Source organism: Gopherus flavomarginatus, chromosome 7 (assembly GCF_025201925.1).
Source record: "Gopherus flavomarginatus isolate rGopFla2 chromosome 7, rGopFla2.mat.asm, whole genome shotgun sequence".
NCBI classification, from domain to species: Eukaryota; Metazoa; Chordata; order Testudines; family Testudinidae; genus Gopherus; species Gopherus flavomarginatus.
In genome coordinates this window covers 55,688,664-55,710,339 of record NC_066623.1, presented here as the reverse complement: position 1 = coordinate 55,710,339, position 21,676 = coordinate 55,688,664, and the positions used below count along the sequence as shown (strand labels likewise).

At 45.5% G+C, this 21,676-nt stretch overlaps 1 protein-coding gene across 11 annotated transcripts in view; it reads right to left on the bottom strand.

The window, feature by feature from the left end:
• The window catches only part of RABGAP1L (RAB GTPase activating protein 1 like), a 567,720-nt gene that overhangs the window by 299,411 nt on the left and 246,633 nt on the right, over window positions 1–21,676 (bottom strand). For 2 of the 11 annotated variants that reach the window (XM_050963022.1, XM_050963021.1), the window contains exon 14: window positions 2,005–2,072. The exons of the other annotated variants lie outside the window; for them this stretch is intronic. In XM_050963022.1, coding sequence (XP_050818979.1) covers window positions 2,005–2,072 — 68 coding nt within the window. The remainder of the gene's footprint in view (window positions 1–2,004; window positions 2,073–21,676) is intronic. 11 annotated transcript variants of the gene reach the window in all.

Sequence of the window (21,676 nt, the reverse complement as noted above, 5' to 3'; positions counted from 1 at the left end):
CTCTAACGCCTGGTTTACACTACGGGTTTATACCGAATTTAGCAGCGTTAAACCGAATTAACCCTGCACCCGTCCACACAACGAAGCCCTTTATATCAATATAAAAGGCTCTTAATATCGTATCTGTACTCCTCCCCGACGAGGGGAGTAGCGCTCAAATCGGTATTGCCATTTCGGAACAGAGTTAGTGTGGCCACAATTCGACGGTATTGGCCTCAGGGAGCTATCCCACAGTGCACCATTGTGACCACTCTGGACAGCAATCTGGAGTCGGATGCACTGGCCAGTTAGACAGGAAAAGCCCCGTGAACTTTTGAATTTCATTTCCTGTTTGCCCAGCGTGGAGCGCTGATCAGCATGGACTGTATGGGAGATACTGGATCTGATCACTTTATGGGGAGACAAATCTGTTCTATCCGAGCTCAGTTCCAGAAGACGAAATGCCAAAGCATTTGAAAAAATCTCCAGACAGAGGCCACAGCAGGGACTCAACACAGTGCTGCGTGACAAGCATAACGGAAAGCCAAAGAATCAAATGGACGCTCCTGGAGGGAAGGAGGAGGGACTGAAGGCTCCAGCTATCCCACAGTCCCAGCAGTCTCCAAAAAGCATTTGCATTCTTGGCTGACCTCCCAATGCCTGAAGGGTCAAAAACATTGTCCCAGGTGGTTCAGGGTATATGTCATCAATTTACCCCCCTCTCCCCCCCGGAAAGAAAAGGGGAAAAAATCGTTTCTAGCCTTTTTTCAATGTCACCGTATGTCTACTGCATGCTGCTGGTAGATGCGGTGCTGCGGCACTGAACAGCAGCATCCCCTCCCCTTCCTTTCCTGATGGCAGAGCGTACAAAATGGTGGAAAACCGTCGTCATCCCGTGAGTGCTCCTGGCTGGCCTTGGTGAGGTCGGCTGGGGGCGCCTGAGTAACAATGGGAATGACTCCTGGTCATTCCTGGCAGACGGTGCAAAAGGATTGAAAACCGTCCTCATCATAGCAACTGGGGGCTGAGCTCCGTCAGCCCCCCCATTTCATGTCTAATGAAGATTCTGTACTGCCTGGACTATCATAGCAGCGGGAGGCTGCCTCCTCCTCATTTTATCTCACTAAAAAGTCAGTGTTTCTTATTCCTATATTCTTTATTACTTCATCACACAAATGGGGGGACACTGCCATGGTAGCCCAGGAGGGTTGGGGGAGGAGGGAAGCAACGGGTGGGGTTGTTGCAGGGGCACCCCCTAGAATGGCATCATCATTTCTGCGGAATCTCTGGGGCTCTGACCCGGAGCGGCTGTGCTCTCTGGTTCTCTAGTACACTTGCCCCATATTCTAGGCAGGACTGACTCTATTTTTAGACAAAACATAAAGAAAGGAATTACCTGGGGAGTCTTTCCCATTTCTGTCCATGCGCCCCCAGCTGACCTCAGCAAGGCCAGCCAGCAGCACCCATGACAGCAGCAGATGGTACAAAACGACTGATAACCGTCATCGCCAATTTACAATTGCAGATGGTGCAATAGCTGGTAACCATCTCTTTAACCTTGCAAAGGCAAATGAATGCTGCTGTGTCAGCAGCATCCAGTACACATTCATTGACAGTGACAAAAAGCTAAACGGGCTGCATGGTTGCCATGCTATGGCGTCTGCCAGGGCAATCCAGGGAAAAAGGGCACAAAATGATTGTCTGCCGTTGCTTTCACGGAGGAAGGATTGAGTGACAACATTTACCCAGAATCAACCGTGACACTGTTTTTGCACTGGGATCTCAACCCAGAATTCCAATGGGCGGCGGAGACTGCGGGAACTATGGGATAGCTACCCACAGTGCAACACTCCAGAAATCGACGCTAGCCTCGGTACATGGATGCACACCGCTGAAATAATGTGCTTAGTGTGGCCGCGTGCACTAGACTTTATACAATCTGTTTTAAAAAGCTGGTTTATGTAAAATCAGAATAATCCCGTAGTGTAGACATACCCTAAGAAAACAGCATGAAAGAAGGAACACCTCCAACAAAGAAGGGCTTCTCGTAGTGAACTGGGGCGGGGGAGAAGAAAAGCAATCTCATCCACAACCTGCACAGAATAGGGAATAGATGAGAAGGGCAAGAGAAGCTCTCTTCAGAGGAGGAAGCTAGAGTGAACTGTATTGAAAGAACCAAAGTCAGTGAGCAGGATACAAAGAGATACTAGACGGACTGAGTAGCAGGCAGTGAAGTTGGAGTGAATTAGCTTTACCCCACACTCTTGTGAATCCAGCTACACAACCATTACCATCCACTCAAATCCTCTCCAGATGATCTTTTTATCTGGTTTTGGGAGAAAACCTGGACCTCCGCCCTGAGACAGGACACGAAGGAAAAGATAGGACAGAGGGTCCTATCAAGAGACCAAAGGGCTATCAGGTGGGAATAAGAGGTGGATGGACTTGGCTCAATTCTGCAATGAGCAGAACCATGAGAGCTCAGTGACCTTGCTAATCTCATTGCTTGCTGAACTCCCAAAATCAGTACTCTGAGCATCCTCTCTAAAGCAGCTTCTCCCCGCTGCCACCTTACTGCAGAGCTGTTCTCTATACAGCTCCCATCTATTGTACAGGCAATAGTGCTTCTTTCCATACCCCCCCGAATGGGAAGGGTTCCCTGTATAAATGTCTTTCTTAGAGCAAGAGCAGCCTCTTGAGCTGTCCATGGTGCTCCCGGTCCTAACTCAAGATAACAACTGTTAGCAAATCCCAGAAAGAAGCATGGTTTCTCTCTAGAAATGGGGCACTGACCTTCAGGTCACCACATGTGGGTTAAATGAATTATTAAAGCTTGGCCTGTTACTTCTCCACAAACTTCACTTTTCTAAAGCGTGAAAACAGTCAAACCATCAGCCTTTCATTACTATTAAGTCCATGGAATCTTTGATCAATTTAAGTTACTCTTTCCAAGTAATTAATATTATCACAGTATTCTCAATATTCCCTGTTAATATCATGGCTATATTAATTAGGAAAAAGGCAAAATTATAAAGATTGGAGTGATGAACACTATCAGCTCTTCCCTGGACTTCCCTAGAATTCACACCTCCTTTTGCAGTTAGAGATCAAAAAATGGACACAGGAGCAGCAGGGACGTCACCATGTCCTTGCACAATGACATATTTCCCTGCCCTTGCTCGTCATTCTCATTTTGATGCAGCTCAGAATCCTATAGGCCTTATTTGCAGCAACTGAATACTTTATGTTTCCATTATCATGTTTTTCTAATACATATTGAAAAGTAACTGAAAATATATAGGGATTTGTATGTTTTTAATAAAAGTAATAGCAACAAAAATACATAATTACTTTTCGTTGTCTTTTAAGACTGCCCAATAGAAAAAATTAGTTCTCAGAGTCCTAGAGACAACCATCTCTCTCTTATAAACCTCCTTTTTCTAACCTAATGAGGCAGTTTAACGGCTTTAAAATTCTAAAGCTTAAGGAATTCCTAACTGTTCTTCCTGCCAGCAAGTAACAATGTAAGAAATGGTAAACAGTAAATGGGAGGGCTGGTAAAGACGTTCAATAATTACTATTTTTTAATCATCTAGCAACAATCCAGGCTTCAATCCAGGCTTGCAGGGTGAACAGTAAATGTATAACCAGCTCCTCCAAGAGTCTATCTATACAATAACTCCTGAGTACCTATTTCAATTAAACTTTCATTTAAAAAAATGGTTGAGATTGTATGACAAACATCAGGACTTGAAACCTAATGCTGTGGCCCACGATGGGGATTGTAACTGAGCAGATTAATAAACAATGAAATGTTGGTTTACACGTAGTGTTCTGACAGAACTGTCCACAAATATTCCTTCTGGAGGAGAAAGTACAATTATTACTGTGCCCTCCATTAACATAAAAAAGCACAGTACATTGAATTTGTGTGAAAGCCTAAGGCATCCCTTATCTCAAACAGGAACAAAACAGCACTTTCTTAAAAAAACCCAAACTACAATATATCATCTGATACTATTTTGTGGTTATTTACACAGTTATTAAGAAAACCCAACCTTTTAGATCCACGCAGCATTCAATAAACCGTGTTCTGCTACGAAGCATTCCCTGATATGTATATTAAAAAGTGACACCTCCTATGATAGTAACTATAAGGGTCCTGTGTCATCATGTGCCAACTAGTTCCTATATTATCTAATTACATACATACACACGTCATTAAATGAACATGATTAAGATTGCAAAGTCAAGCACTCAATGGTTAGGAAGTCTCCTTGTGTGTATGCATTATGATGCTCTGATCATATGCTCTTTTTCAACAGGATCCCTGCTGCATTTAACACACAGGATGGAGCTGAGGTAAGGCTGAATCAGGGTTGTGTAGTGATGGAAGGTGTCGTCCACAGGCAAAACAACATAGTTTTCCCTAGCCTTGTTCTTGGAAACAGCTGAACCTTTTTTGCTGAAGTATTGCAGAAGAAGTCAGCCTGTGGCAGACACATGAGATGAAGAATTTCAGCTCAAACAGTTAAAATTTGACAAAGTTTAAGCCACTGAAAACAGAATCTTATACTGGGAACTGTCAGCAGCCATAATAAAGCCTTGATGAGGGGGCAGGGCTAACTCAGGAAGGCCAGAGGTTTAAAGAGCCAGCTCCTAAGTGCAAGCAGGAGCAGCAAGCAGGGGACTTCTGCGAGAGAGTTCTCCAGGTGAAGGAGGAAGGACTACATGATCCTTAGGGTGAGTTTGTTTATTGCGTGCTTACTTGCTTGCTGATTCTAGGAGCAACAAACAGGAGTTTTGCAAGGGAGTTTAGAGAGGGCATGTGAGAGGCAGATATACCTTAAAAATATACTCTAAACATAGGCCAATAACACCCCCCCAACACACAAAAAACCACACTGTAAGAATAAAATTAATGCAAGCAGCAGAGTGGGGGCTATCCCGTTAATTGCACTGAATGCAGTATGTATGCTATCTGCTTTGTGGACAGGTGTTGTACGTGTGCATTCAATGCAAGCAATTCATGACCCTCAGAGAGACAGTGGTAGCTCTTGAGGCCAGAGTGGCTGAACTGGAGGAGCTAAGGGAGAGAGAGAGGTACGCAGATAAGATACAGTAGAATGGTCCCACCCTCAGTCTGATAGCCTCTGTGCTGTTAAGGAGAATGAAAGTCTTGAAGAAGAAAAGCATCAAAATGGAGGAGAAGGAAACAATCCCATAGTTGGGATCTGCCTTCCAGATGATGTCATGGTATCCTCTTACCATGACTCAGGGGTAGGCAACCTATGGCACGGATGCCGAACGCAGCACACAAGCTGATTTTCAGTGGCACTCACACTGCCTGGGTCCTGGCCACTGGTCCGCGGGCTCTGCATTTTATTTAATTTTAAATGAGGCTTCTTTAACTATTGTTGTATGTAAAATAAATAAGGTTTTTAAAATGTTTGTTATATATTATAGACTCATAGAAAGAGACTTTCTAAGAACCTTAAAATGTATTACCGGCACATAAAACCTTAAATTAAAGTGAATGAATAAAGACTCGGCACACCACTTCTGAAAGGTTGCCAACCCCTGCCATGACTCTACCCCGCTGTGGGAGGGAACCCCAGTTATTACGGAGAGCCAAGAAATAGTAATGGGTATTCAATTATTACAAATAGAGACAGCTGGGTTTGTGATAAGTGGGAGAATCACACGGTGAATTGCCTGCTGGGTGCAAAGTCTGCAGATCTCACACTAGACAGACTTATGTGCAGTGCTGGGGAGGAGCTGGAAGTCATGGTACATGTAGATAGTAATGACACACAGAAAGGTAGGAAAGAGGCCCTGGAGGCCAAATTTAGGCTGCTTGAAGTCCAGAACCTTCATGGTAGCATTCTCTGAAATGCTTCCAGTTCCACATGTGGGGCCACGAAGACAGGCAGAATTTAAAACATGGATGAGACAATGGTGTAAGGAAGAGGGGGTTAGGTTTATTAGGAACTGGGGAACTTTTTGGGAAAAGAAGCAGCTACAGAGGAAGGATGGGCTCCATCTAAACCCAAATGGAATCAGACTGCTGCCATGTAAATAAAAAATCCTCTACAATATTTTTAGTAAGTAAGATCTGAGAGAAAGCCAACAAGTGTGGAGGCGCACATGGTTCAGGTGGAGACATTCATTAGGAATTCATTTATTAAAGGGAGAACTCTATATCCTAAATAAAGAGGATAAGAAACAAGTTGGTAAAGTACAGGTATCGAGAAACAGTCAAATGTCAAAGTGTCTCATTTAAATATAGCACATGAAGGCACATGAATACTGAGAAAACGTACAAATGCTTATTTACAAATACTTGAAGTCTAAATACTAAGATTAGTGAACTAGAGTGCCAGGCATTAAATGATATAACAGGCACCATGGAAACTTGATGGAATGAGGATAATCAACAAAACATGGTAATATCAGAGTACAAAATACACAGGAATGACAGAGTAGTTTGCACATGTGGGGGAGTGGCACTATATGTGAAAACAAGCATAATGTCTTAATGAAATAAACTGTACCATAAAATCTTTATGGATAGAAATTCCATGCTTGCACAATCAGAGTATAGCAGTTGCAATATACTATTAACCACATGACCAGTATGTTGATGTTGATTGTGAAATACTCAAAGAGATTACAGAGGATGTCAACAAGCATATGGACAAGGCTGACCTGGTCAACATAGTGTACTTCAACTTTCAGAAAGCCTTTGACAAAGTTCCTCACTAAAGGCTCTTAAGCAGAGTAGGAAGTCATGGTATAAGAGGGAAGGTCCTCTCCTGGATGAGTAATTGGTTAAAAGATAGGAAACAACGGGTAGGAATAATGGGTCAGTTTTCACTATGGAGAGAGGTAAAGAGCAGATCCTCCAAACAACTGTATTGAGACCTGTGATGTTCAACATATTCATAAGTGATGTGGAAAAGTAAAGTGACAAATTTGCAAATGATACAAAATTACTCAAGATCATTAAGTCTAAAGCTGACTGCAAAGAGTTACAAAGTGATCTCACTTGACTGGGTGGCAAAATGGCAGAGGAAATTCCATGTGAATAAATGCAAAGTAATGCATATTGGAAAAATAATCCCAACTATACATACACACACATTATAGGGTCTAAATTGGATGTCACCTCTCAGGAAGTCAATGTGGATAGTTCTTTGAAAACATCTGTTCAATGGGCAGCTCAGTAAAAAAAGCTAACAGAATGTAAGGTACCATTAGGAAACAAATAGATAAGACAGAAGATCATAGCATACCAGGGTTGGAAGGGACCTCAGGAGGTCATCTAGTCCAAACCCCTGCTCAAAGCAGGACCCAACCTCAGACAGATTTTTGCCCCAGATCCCTAAATGGTCTCCTCAGGAATTGAACTCAGCCTTGGGTTTAGCAGACCAATGCTCAAAACCACTGAGCTATCCCTCCTCCTCTATATAAATCCACAGTGCACCCAGACCTTGAATACTGCATGCAGTTCTGGCCACTCCATCTCAAAAAAAATGTTATAATTGAAAAAGGTACAGAGAGGGGCAAGGAAAATGTTTAGGGGTATGGAAAAGCTTCTGTATGAGGAAAGATTAAGAAGACTGGGAATGTTCATCTTAGAAAAGAGACGACTAAGGGGGAATATGACAGCAGTCTGTAAAATCATATACGGTATGGAAAAAGTGAATAAGGAAGTGTTATTTACTCCTTCATATAACACAAGAACTAGGGGTCCCCAAATGAAATTAATAGGCAGCAGGTTTAAAACAGCAAAATGAAGTACTTCTTCACACAATGCACAGTCAACCTATGGAACTCATTGCCAGGGAATGTTGTGAAGGCCAAAACTATAACAGGGTTCAAAGAAGAACTAGGAAAGTTCATGGAGGATAGATCCATCAATGGCTGTTAGCCAAGATAGTCAGGGATGCAATCCCATGTTCCAGGCAGGGCCAGCTTTAGGTAGTGCGGGGCCCGATTCAAATACCCGGCGGAGGTCCGCGTCTTTGGCTGCACTTCAGCGGCGGGTCCTTCACTCACTCTGGGTCTTCTGTGGCAATGAAGGACCAGCCACTGAAATGCCAAAGACCCAGAAAGAGTGAAGGACCCACTGCTAAAGTGCCGCCGAAGACCCGGACCGTCACCAGATGAGTAAGAACTAAAAAGTTAGGCACTCTTCTGTAGGGCGTGGGGCCCTCTGAGGCGCAGAGCCCAATTCAGGGGAATCGGCCTAAAGCCAGCCCCGGTTTCAGGTATCTTTAAACCTCCAACTACCAGAAGCTGGGACTGGATGACACGGGCTAGATCACTTGATAATTGCCCTGTTCTGTTCACTCCCTCTCAAGCACCTGGCACTGGCCACTGTCAGATGCAGGACACTGGACTAGATGCACCATTGGTCTGACTCCGTAAGGCTGTTCTCATTTTCTTATATGTTCTTATGCTAAATGTATGCAAAAACAGTTGTGTGAATAAATTAGTCTATAGGCCTCCATCTAAATATTATAGTTGATTATGAAACTATATTAGTTCCAAAAAGCTCACTTATTCAGATATTTTAATATATATAAAAATGGTTGAGCAAAGTCATTACAGTTGGCAATTAGAAGCACTTTTGAATTTTCACTTGGTCTAAGGGAGATAGACACCCAAATCCCACTGAAATTCAATAGAAGCTGGATGCCAAGCCCCCTTTTTTCTCCTTTGAAAATCCCAGCCTTTATTACTAAATTCCATGGACAGTGGGAATGCAGCATTTGCACTGCAGTACTTACATATAGTTAAACCCTCAAACCAAACTTCTATTTTCCTAAAGGATACTGCAGTTATCTTTTCAACATACTAACTACTATAATATACCACTGTATGCCCTCAACCTTGTATTACTAAAAGGCCAAGAGACGCACCATTCTTCTTTGACTCAACTCTGGTTAGCAAAAGCTCAGTTATGATCCTGGGGTATCACAACATAGGCAGGGGTGCTGAAAAGGGAAGGAATTGATCCTACATGAAAAATGCAGCTTCACATCTACAAGCAGGAGCGGCGCCAGGGTTTTTGGCGCCCTAGGCAGGGTCCTTCCGCGCTCCCGGTCTGCGGTGCACTTCGGCGGCGGGTCCAGGAGTGAGTGAAGAACCTGCCGCAGAATTGCTGATGACAACCCAGAGCGCGGAAGGACCCCCCACTGCCGAATTGCCACCCTCTCAAATCCTGGTGCCCTAGGCGACCGCCTAGGTTGCCTAAATGCAAGCGCCGGCCCTGCCTACAAGAACACAAGAACTGCCATATTGGGTCAGACCAAAGGTTCATCTAGCCCAGTATCCTGTCTTCGGACAGTGGCCAATATCAGGTGCCCGGCAGGAAATGAACACAAGTAATCATCAAGTGATCCATCCCCTGTTGCCCATTCTCAGCTTCTGGCAAAGAGGCTAGGGACAACATCCCGGCCCCTAAAGCTTAGAAAGGGTAAATACATATGGATTTTGTGAAAGTCCAAATATCAGTAATGCTGTGAACAACTTTAACAGCTTCCTTATGCATTTTGGAAACTCCTTAGATGTTTTCATAGAAACCAAACTGCAGTGTTATAGCAAATGCAATTCTCTGTTAAGGAGATAAATGTCAGCACTTCTTCACCTGTCTCTCTTCCTCTTTGGGATACCACCAGAACTAGTGACAGAAGAGGCAAGCAATTCTGGTAGCACAGAATGGTAGCAGCAGCTTACAGTGTCTGAATTAAAACATCAGCATTTACAAACAGTTACAACATCTTATTTCCTTATCAAATTACAGGAAACGTTGCAGTTTCACAACAATAAATGCTGCCTTTTTAACAGTAACCACTGTGCTAGGGGAGATAATAGCTGGCAGAGGACTGACAGGAGTAGCAGTGACTAGACTGCTATCCTACTGTTTTATTTATTTATATATATATATAAAAACCCTCTCACCCCTATGGGTGGTATGTGTCTACCTCAAACTCGGGTCCTCTACCAGAGGCCTGGGAGTTTGAGGGTTCTGCGCAGTATCTTAGCTGCTCCTAGCACTGCACTCTTCTGGACAGAGAGCTCTGATGTTGTTCCTGGTATCCGTTGGAGCCACTCACCCAGCTTAGGAGTCACAGCCCCGAGTGCTCCTACCACCACTGGGACCACTTTGGCCTTCACTTTCCACATCCTCTCTAGTTCCTCTTTCAGGCCCTGGTACTTCTCCAGCTTCTCATATTCCTTCTTCCTGATGTTGCTGTCACTTGGCACTGCTATATCTATCACCATCGCTGTCTTCTGGTCCTTATCTATTACCACGATGTCTGGTTGATTGGCCAGTACCTGCTTGTCCGTCTGGATCTGGAAGTCCCACAGAATCTTAGCCCTGCTATTCTCCACAACCTTCTGTGGAATCTCCCATCTGGTCTTGGGAGGATCTAGCCCATACGCTGTGCAGATGTTCCTGTACACAATGCCAGCCACTTGGTTGTGCCGTTCAGTCTATGCTGTTCCTGCCTGCATCTTACATCCTGCCACTATGTGTTGGACTGTCTCTGAGGCCTCTCTGCACAGTCTGCACCTTGGGTCCTCTCTAGTGTGGTAGACCCCTGCTTCAATGGATCTGGTGCTCAGTGCCTGTTCCTGTGCTGCTATGATCTGTCTTTTAGTCCAGCCCTTTCCAGCCACTGGTAGGATTTCCCAATGTCAGCCACCTCAGCTATCTGTCGATGATACATCCCATGCAGGATCTTGTCTTGCCATGGCACTTCTTCTGCTTGGTCTTCCTCGCATGTCTGCTGCTGCCTCAGGCATTCTCTCAGCAGCTCATCTTTGGGGGCCATCTTACTGATGTACTCCTGGATGCTTTGGGTTTCATCCAGGATAGTGGCTTTGACGCTCACCAAGCCCTGCCCGCCTTCTTTCCGGCTAGTATACAGTCTCTGGGTGTTGGACTTGGGGTGGAAACCTCCGTGCATTGTGAGGAGCTTCTGGGTCTTCACATCGGCAGCCTCCATGTCCTCCTTTGGCCAGCTCACTATACCGGCAGGGTATCTGATAACCGGCAGGGCGTATCTGTTAATGGCGTGGATCTTCTTTTTCCCACTGAGCTGGCTCTTCAGGACCTGTCTTATCCTTTGATGATACTTGGATGTTGCTGTCTTCCTTGCCTCCTCATCATGGTTTCCATGTGACTGTGGGACGCCAAGGTACTTGTAGCTGATCTGTATGTCTGCTATGTGGCCCACTGGTAGTTCCACCCCATCAGTCTTGACTACCTTCCCTCTCTTCACTACCATCCGGCCACACTTCTCCAGTCCGAATGACATCCCGATATCCTCACTGTAAATCCGTGTCAGGTGGATTAGCGAGTCGATGTCTCATTCATTCTTAGCATACAGCTTGATGTCATCCATGTAGAGGAGGTGGCTGATGGTAGTTCCACTCCTAAACCCATACCCGTATCCAGTCCTTGTAATTATCTGGCTGAGGGGGTTTAAGCCTATGCAGAACAGCAGTGGAGACGTGCATCACCTTGGTATATGCCGCACTTGATGGCCACTTGTGCAAGCTGCCTTGAGTTGATTTCCAGTGTTGTCTTCCATAGTCCCATTGAGTTCTTGTATAGCAGCAGACATTCACAGATCCACGTGTGCGGCACTGAGTCATAGGCTTTCCTGTAGTCAATCCAGGCTGTGCTCAGATTGGTCTGCCTAGACCTTGAGTCTTGGATGACTGCTCTATCTATGAGCAACTGGTGTTTTGAGCCTCTAGTGTTGTTCCCAATGCCCTTCTGAGCTGTGCTCATGTACTGGCCCATATGGTCCTGTAGCTTGGTGGCTATGATACCTGATAGGATTTTCCATGTTGTGGGGAGGCAGGTTATTGGCCGGTAGTTGGATGGTTCTATTCCCTTGCAGGGGTCTTTCATGATCAGCACTGTCCTTCCTTGTGTTAGCCAGTTTTGGTGGGAGCCTGCTGCCAGCAGCTGGTTCATCTGTGCTGCTAGGCGTTCATGCACTGCTGTTAGTTTCTTTAGGCAGTAGGTGTGGATCATGTCTGGTCCAGGTGCTGTCCAGCTCTTCATGTTCTTGACCCGCTGCTGGATGTCTTCTACTGTGATGGTAACTGGTTTCTGTTCTGGGAGATTGCTGTGCTCTGTTCTCAGGTCCTGCAGCCACTTTGCACTGGTGTTATGAGTCTTCTCTTTCTCCCATATGTTCTTCCAGTACTGTTCAGTTTCTGCTGCTGGTGGCTCTGCTGTTATTGTGTTGTTGCACTGTAATTGGGAGTACACCTTAGATGGTTCTTTAGAGAACAGGGCATTTACTTTTTTGGCCTCTTCTTCTCTAGTGTATCTCCTTAACCTAGTAGCCAGTGCTGTGAGCCTTTGTTTAGCAGTTTCTAGGGCTTCAGATGGAGTCAGGCCCTTGTATTTTTTCAGTAGCCGAGTCTTATCCTTAATCTCTACATCCTTCTGTAGTTCCACCAGCTGACTAACTTCTCTCCAAGTCACCTTGGTCTTATCCTCCAACCTCATTTTCCAGGGTGGGTACATACTGTTGTTCTTCTTGATCGTATAGCCAAGCATCTCCAGGATTACAGAGGCTGTAGCGTATACCAGTTCATTGGTTTGAGTTATGGTGGTAGTAGGGATTGTCACGAGGGCTCTATTGGCATCTTCTAACATACTATCTGATGGTACTTCTCCACTGAGCCTTGGTAATTGGTCTCGAGGATTGACTGTAGCTAGTTTCTCCATGATCTTATGCCTCATATCAGCTGCTGTGCTCTGCAATAGAGGGGGTAGCAGTGAAGTTTAAGCTTCAGGCGTGGGCTGCACATCCACTTGTTCTTCCAGGCCTTCTTGAGCCTGGGATGTAACGTGGAGTTGGTCTATCTCAAGCTGTGAGAGCAGCTTCCTCTTTACTATGTTTAAGAGTTGGGTAACTAGCTATTTCTCAGTAAGTGTGGATGTAGGTCTTTTGTCTATCCATAGTCCCCTCATACGTTTCATATATCCCCTCTCATTAGGTCTACTGTTATAGTAGCATTCCATCAATTCCAGGTTCTCTTGTCTCGGCCATGAATGGTTTGTTCCAGTAGCCCACTTATCGTCAGATTGTCCTGGTTCCTCAACATCTGGCACGGACCTTGTTAATCCAGGCGACGTCCGAGCCGGTATGACTCTCCTAGTTCGTGTTGCTCTCATATTTGAAGTAGGCAGGTGACGTGTTAGGGGTACCAACCGGTATTTGAACCCCGGTCTCCCGTATCAAAGGGCGGCGCTCTTAACCACTACGCTATGTCACCTATCTATCTATCTATCTATCTATATATATATATATATATATATGAATGAAGTAAAGCTGATCACATGGCGAGGAAGGTAGGTGTGAGATAAACCAATATATTTCTTTTTCTATAGCATCTTTCATGCATGTAGTATCCCTAAATGGTTCCCAGACTGTTGATGTGTCTAGAAATCAAAATAATGAGATCGCATCCTATAATAATACCTATGAAATTGAATCAGTAAATCTGACCACTACATAGCTAGGCATGCAGCGCATGTAGATTGAAGAGAACCATGTTACATGCAAATAGATAATAATACAAAGGAGGTTTGGAAAAGTTCATAAAGAGATAAAAAAGAAACTGAAGATATAAAAGGTTTGATTATGATACTAAAATAAATGTGTACAGCATAAAAATAATAAAACACTTAGAAATGAAATGCCATTTATCCTGTTAGAGCAGAATGACTTTTTGGTTGTAATTATAGCAATTTACTTCAATTTATACTACACATAAGATAACGTATTCAGAATACTAGCAAGTGTTACAGAATTTTCAACATTTAAAATGAATAATCTTTCTTAATAGCAGATCAATGTCATTTCCAGTTGACTACTACTAATTCTCTCTTTGAAACAACCTGAAAACATTAATGATGATAGATGTTCCTTGGAGCATACTTTTTTTTTTTTTTTTTTAAAAAGAGAGCTGCAGCTGTAGGCAAGTAACTTTCTCTATTCCAATCTTATCTGCTAGAGAACTGCACTACTGAAGACACAGTTACAGAAATTTGTCTGCAACACAACAGCATGTCAGGGAAGATGCACTTATTCCTGTGATAAAACAAACTACATTGCTAAAACAGCAGTAAGCAAAAGAGGAATTTGTGAACCAACTACTGATGACCTTGCCAAATAAACTGCAAACAGTCCCTATTGTAAACTGAAGGTATTTAAAGAGTGTGAATGTGGACCCTTGAAATTTAGTCATGGATATTCTATTTCCTTCCCCATCTCAATCCCTCCCCCCCGCCGACACAAGGAGGTGCTGCCATGGTATATTTCCCCAATCTGAACCTTAGAGTCCAAAAGTTGGGGTACCAGCATGAATTCCTCCAAGCTTAATTACCAGCTTAGATCTGATAAGCTGCCACCAGTCAGGAATTCCAGTGCCTGATACACTCTGGTCCCCCCAAAACCTTTCCTGGGGACCCCCAAGACCCAGACCCTCTGGATCTTAACACAAGGAAAGTAAACCCCTTTCCTCACCGTTGCCTTTCCTGGGATTTCCCTCCCTGGGTTACCCTGGAAGATAACCATGATTCAAACTCCTTGAATCTTAAAACACAGAGGAATGTCCCTTCCCCCCCACCCCTTTCTTCCTCACCCAGAGGCAAAACAGATTCAAGCTCCGTGAATCTAAAATAAAGGGATTCCTCCTTCTCCCCTCCCTCCCTGTTAAGTACAGACTCAATTCCCTTGAGCCTCAACAAGGGGGAAAAATCAGACAGGTCTTAAAAGCAAAACTTTTAATAAAAAGAAAGAAAAAAGTAAAAGGTGTCTCTGTACTTTAGATGGTAAAAGTTACAGGGTCTGTCAGCTTATAAAAACTGGAGAAAAAGCCTCCTCCAACAGAAATACAATTTAAAATACTTCCAGCAAACTACACATTTGCAAATACAGAAACAATCAAAAGACTATAACCACCTTTCTTACTAAAATACTCACTATAAGAGACTGTAGCAGGGAGATTGGCAAGAAAACTGGTTGCCATTCTAGTCCCTTCCAGGACCCAGAGAGAACAAAGCAAAACCCAAAAAACACAAACAAAGGCTTCCCTCCACCGAGATTTGAAAGTATCTTGTTTCCTGATTGGTCCTCTGGTCAGGTGTCCGGTTCAGTGTTTGTTAACCCTTTACAGGTAAAAGAGACATTAACCTTTAACTAGCTGTTTATGACAGGTGCCCACAAACACTCTATGGGGAAAAATTAAGTTTGAATGAAATATAAAAGATATTGTAAAAACCAAGGAAAATATTTATAACTTTATGTATTCAAGATGACAGTTGCCATATGGCTCAAGTTCTCATATGGACTGAATATCAGCATAACCTAGTGGGGAAAATTCAATCCTGCTGTAAGCTGGTACAACTCCGTTGATTACAAGAAATCTGCACACACATTAGGGCTTAATTTGACGCACTGAATTTCAAACAGAAGCCTCAGAAGGTAACAAGTGGCAGCATATATAAAGAAAAGGAACATTTTAAAAGGAATTATAAAAATACCTTATGTAGACTGGAGTTTAAGCTTGTAGGAAAAAGCTACTGTCCCTAAGGTCAACAAGTGACCACTAGCAAGGAATAATGACCTGAGCTTGTCTCTTTACTTTCACCCACCTGGTTTACATTTTTAACTTCAGTTCCAGTCTATATATTATATTTTTACTTCCATTCTGATATTTTTATTATTTTTATTTTCCTAAGTATCATTTTCTTGAATCAGATTATAGAAAAAATGTTGCTTGAATATTTTAGAAATATATTTAATTTCCATAATTTTAATATTCCTTGCTAAGTTTTAGCTCCAGTGACATTCATATATTATCTTTTCAAACAAAAAATATATAGTTCTGCATATACTGACCACATTTTTCATTATTTTAAATCTTCATCACCATTTTAAATTGCAGCAAGAGAGATTTAGGTTAAATATTAGGAAAAACTTCCTAATGTAAGGGTTGTTAAGGACTGGAACAAATTACCTAGGGAGGTTGTGGAATCTCCATCATACAAGGTTTTAAAGAACAGGTTAGACAAACATCTATCAGGGACGGTCTTGATAATACTTGGTCCTGGGTCACTGAAAGGGATAGAACTAGATGACCTATCAAGGTCCTTTCCATCCTACATTACTATGATTTGCAGAACTAACCTATATATCTTGCCATTTGTATGGTGTTTGTTAAGATGAGGCAATACCATGTTACGTAGCATAAGAATTCTTATACTACTACAGATTTTCATCAAGCCGCTGATGTGGATTCATCTTTTTATACCAAGACTAGCCAGAAAGTCATTTTATAAGATGCTTGCGATTAAATATGTACAACAGTAAAAAGACTGCAGGAGCATTTGTCCCATAAAAGGATACATTTCATCTGTCTTTTCAACAACCATACTGAGAGCGAGTATGCCAGTTAGTTCATTCGTTCTCGGTACTTTGTATTCTGATATGCTTTATTTTTAGCTAGAAAGATTTGGGACCATTACTACAAAAACAAAAAAATCTGCTAGTCAGTATAGTACTGATATTACTACTAAACCTGTTCTTTCTGGTCTCTCCAATTACCCTTCAACAATAAAAATAACAAGTGCATTAATTTGTTTTTCTACTGATGAAGAATTCCTTATTTTCTAATGTCTAACAATGATGTCTGTTAGATACTACCTCCTCATTCCTTAATGTCTAAATCCTGAGTGATGAAGTTTTAAGGGGTGCAGTAGGGACGGAGAAAGCGTTCTGTTTTTATTTTTATTTTTTACTTCCTAATCCATTAACTCCTCGTAAGGATCTGTCTCAAGGTGTTCAGTATGTTTGCCAAAAAGTTCTTCATCCTCATAACGTAAGAGGTAATCATACAGGTCTTGTTTGAAGATTATGTGATCCTGGACAAATTGTCCTTCCACCTGATTCTTTATGCAGTTCATTTCTCGATAAAGTACAACCTTTTCTAAAATCCAGTCTAGACTGTCTAATATTGGGAGTCTCAAATCCTTCCATGGGCTGGTCCACAACTTAGGCTTTGTCTACACTTGCAGTGGTATATAGGATACATGTAGCTACACGTGGCAATAAAAGCCTCTGGCAGATGGGAAATGTTCCAGCAATCGAGACCTGCTGAAACTTTTCCCTGCTGTCTACCCCTGCCAGAATCTTTCTCCACTGCTGGAGCCTCACACTGCAGTGGGGAAAGGCTCCAGAAGCAGTGAGTCAGTGGGACACTACACCGTTAAAAACAGCAGTGTGGATGTGAGAGGCTCTGCTTTGTTGTGTAGAGAACCATGTACGATATAGACCAACCTAAGGTTCGAGCATTTCTATATTCTACTTGCCTAAGCAGTACCTCACCGTCTACATTGCTACTTATGCCTGTGCTAGCTGGACATGCAGTGTCTGTACTCTAAACACCACCATAAGTGTAGTCCTACCCTACATGGAGAACTTGTCTCATGCACATTTCCTCCCACATTTGCACTTTCTCCTCCCTTTCCAGGGCCACCTGCTCTTCAAATAGTTATCATAACACATCTCTGTGGCAATGTGTTTAATTTTAGGAAAACATTTACTGTTTTTTGAAGTTGTCTTTTAGTGTGATTTAGCAGCCAGAGACAAGGAGAGTCAGAACTATGTGACCAGCCAGCTCTACTCAAGATCACCAGCAAATTCCCTGCAAAGCAGTTTGAGAAAAGCCACCCTAATACATTCAGAAATTACCCATTCACAGCAATATCATCTTCTTTCTGGGTAAAATCTACAGAGAAAACGTTTGTGAGCTCCCTACAGCCTGAATGAGAGTAAGATCATTAAGGATAGTACAAACCAGATCATTTAGAGATATTCTTATTCAGGCTTAATTAAAAAAGACGGTTACTCACCTTTGTAACTGTTGTTCTTCGAGATGTGTTGCTCATATCCATTCCAGTTAGGTGTGCGCGCCGCGCGTGCACGTTTGCCGGAAACTTTTTTACCCTAGCAACTCCAGTGGGCCGGCAGGTCGCCCTCTAGAGTGGCGCCGCCATGGCGCTTGATATATACCCCTGCCGGCCCGCCCGCTCCTCAGTTCCTTCTTGCCGGCTACTCCGACAGTGGGAAAGGAGGGCGGTTGTGCAATGGATATGAGCAACACATCTCGAAGAACAACAGTTACAAAGGTGAGTAACCGTCTTTTCTTCTTCGAGTGATTGCTCATATCCATTCCAGTTAGGTGAATCCCAAGCCTTACCTAGGCGGTGGGGTCGGAGTGAGAAGTCGCGGCATGGAGCACTGCTGAGCCGAAGGCCACGTCATCTCTAGACTGCTGGACCAGGGCGTAATGGGAAGCGAAAGTGTGGACCGATGACCAGATCACCGCCCTACAGATCTCTTGGATCGGCACTCGGGCAAGGAAAGCCAGTGATGATGCCTGTGCCCTGGTAGAGTGTGAAGTCACACGGCCCGTAGGGATGTGGGCCAAGTCATAACAGGTCCTGATACAGGACGTTACCCACGAGGATATCCTCTGCGAGGAAATAGGAAGGTCCTTGACACGGTCCGCTATCGCCACAAAGAGTTGGAGGGACTTGCGGAATGGTTTGGTCCTCTCCACATAAAACGCTAGTGCCCGACGGACATCCAGCGAGTGGAGTTGTTGCTCCCTGAGGGACGAATGGGGCTTTGGGAAGAAGACGGGAAGGAAGCTCTCCTGGTTAATGTGAAAGGCTGAGACCACCTTAGGGAGAAAGGCAGGGTGCGGTCTCAGCTGCACTTTGTCCTTATGAAAGACCGTATACGGGGGGTCTACCGTGACAGCCCGGAGTTCCGACACCCGTCTAGCTGAGGTGATGGCCACTAGAAAGGTGGTCTTCCAGGAGAGGTAGAGCAGGGAGCAAGTCGCTAACGGCTCAAATGGAGGGCCCATGAGCCGAGCCAGAACGAGGTTGAGATCCCATGAAGGGGCAGGGGGACGGACCTGTGGGTAGAGACGTTCCAGCCCCTTCAGGAATCTTGCCACCATAGGGTGGGAGAAGACCGAACGGCCATCTCCTCCCGGATGAAAGGTGGAGATGGCCGCTAGGTGAACCCGAAGGGAAGATATCGCCAGACCCTGGACCTTGAGGGACCAGATGTAGTTCAGAATATTGGCGATGGAAACCTCCATAGAGAGAAAACCCTTCTCCGAGCACCAGCAGGAAAAACGCTTCCACTTGGCTGAATACGTAGCTCTAGTGGAAGGCTTCCTACTGCCCAGGAGAACCTCCCGAACAGGGGTAGAGCAGCGTAACTCGGAGCTGGTCAGCCATGCAGGAGCCACGCCGAGAGATGCAGAGACCGAAGGTCCGGGTGACAGAGCCTGCCGTGGTCCTGGGTGATCAGATCCAGGTGAAGGGGCAGGGGAACTGGGTTGGTTATTGAGAGGTCCAGCAACATGGGGTACCAATGTTGCCTGGGCCACGCCAGGGCTATCAGAATCACGCGAGCCCTGTCCCTGCGCACCTTGAGGAGGACCTTGTGGACCAGCAGAAACGGAGGGAACGCATAAAACAGATGGGTCGCCCATGGGATAAGGAAGGCGTCCGCTAATGACCCTGGCTCCCGACCCTGAAAGGAGCAGAATGCCTGGCATTTCCTGTTCTCCCTGGACGCGAAGAGGTCCATCCGGGGACGACCCCACCTCTGGAAGAGTGAGAGGGCGACGTCCGGGCAAAGGGACCACTCGTGTGAGCGGAAGGATCTGCTCAGGCGATCCACCAGTGTGTTTCGTACTCCAGGTAGGTAGGAGGCTGTGAGGTGAATGGCATGGGCTATACAAAATTCCCAGAGCCGCGTCGCCTCCTGACATAGGGGAGAGGATCTGGTGCCGCCCTGCTTGTTGATATAGTACATGGTCGTCGTGTTGTTGGTGAACACCGCGACACAGCGACCTCGAAGGTGACGGACGAACGCTTGACAAGCAAGACGGACCACTCTCAACTCCCTTATGTTGATGTGGAGGTCCAGTTCCTGGGAAGACCACAGGCCCTGAGTCCTCAGGATTCCGCTGTGCGCCCCCCAGCCCAGATCTGAGGCGTCCATCGTCAGGGATGCCGAGGGTTGGGGCGGATGGAACGGGAGTCCTGCACACACGACGGACTGGTCTAGCCACCACCGGAGGGAGTCCAGTACCCCCTGGGGGATGGTGACAACTGTGTCTAACGAATGTCTGGCCGGCCGGTACTGCACAATGAGCCAAGATTGGAGAGGCCTCATGCGGAGTCGAGCATACGCTGTCACGAACGTACAGGCCGCCATATGGCCCAGGATGGTCAGACATGTTCTTATGGAGGTCAGGGGGGCCGCCTGCAAGTGCAGAATGATGGCCGATAGCGAGTGGAACCTGGGCAATGGTAGCAAGACCCTGGCCAAGGTGGAATCAAGAACGGCCCCTATGAACTCTATCCTCTGCGTGGGGAGCAGAGTGAACTTGTCCACGTTGACAATGAGGCCTAGGGCAGCAAAGAGGTTGCTGATCCTGCGGACGTGGTCGCGGACCTGCAGCTCTGATGTGCCTCGGACCAACCAGTCATTGAGGTAGGGGAACACGTGAATGCGGCTGCGCCGAAGATGTGCGACGACGACTGCCATGCATTTCGTGAATACCCTCGGGGCCGCAGAAAGGCCAAATGGGAGGACCGCAAATTGATAATGCTTGCGGTCGACCACGAAGCGAAGGAAACGCCTGTGCTGTGGAAATATGGCGATATGAAAGTAAGTGTCCTGCATGTCGAGGGCGGCATACCAGTCTCCAGGATCCAGCGATGGGATGATGGTCCCCAGGGATATCATGCGGAACTTCAACTTCACTATATGCTTGTTGAGTTCTCACAGGTCGAGGATAGGCCTGAGTCCTCCCTTGGCCTTGGGGATCAGAAAGTATCGGGAATAAAACCCCTTGCCTTTCTCGCTCTCTGGAACCTCCTCTATGGCTCCCTTGTTGAGGAGCGTCTGTACCTCCTGACAGAGGAATTGCTCGTGAGAGGGGTCCCTGAAGAGGGACGAGGGTGGGAGGTGAGTGGGGGGGGCAATGAAAACTGCAGGCGGTAACTGGCCTGTACAGTGCGTAAGACCCAGCAGTCTGATGTTATTCGGGTCCACGCCTGGAGGAAAAACGAAAGACGGTTGGAAAACTGTGGGGAAGGATCTGAAGGGGAAACTGGTACTGCGCCCTCGGGCGCACCTTCAAAATGAAGGCTTGGGTCCGGGTGGGGCCTTGCAGGAGCCTTGGTTCTGCCCCCCTTGGCCACCCGACTGTCTGCGCCTACTGTTCCTGCCCCGGCGCCTATTAAGGTCCTGCCGTGGGCGGAACTGGGGATACGGCCAGCGTTGTTGCTGCTGGTTCTGCGGCCGGAAGGATCTGCGCTGCGTCACAGGCGCATGCATCCCCAAAGAGCGCATGATGACGCGATTGTCTTTAAGGCTCGTTAGCCTGGGGTCTGTCTTGTCTGAAAACAGGCCCTGGCCTTCGAAGGGGAGGTCCTGGATGGTATACTGGAGCACCGGTGGAAGGCCAGAGACCTGAAGCCAGGATATGCGGTGCATCGTAAGCCCTGAGGCAAGGGTCCGAGCGGCCAAGTCAGCAGCGTCCAACGAGGCCTGCA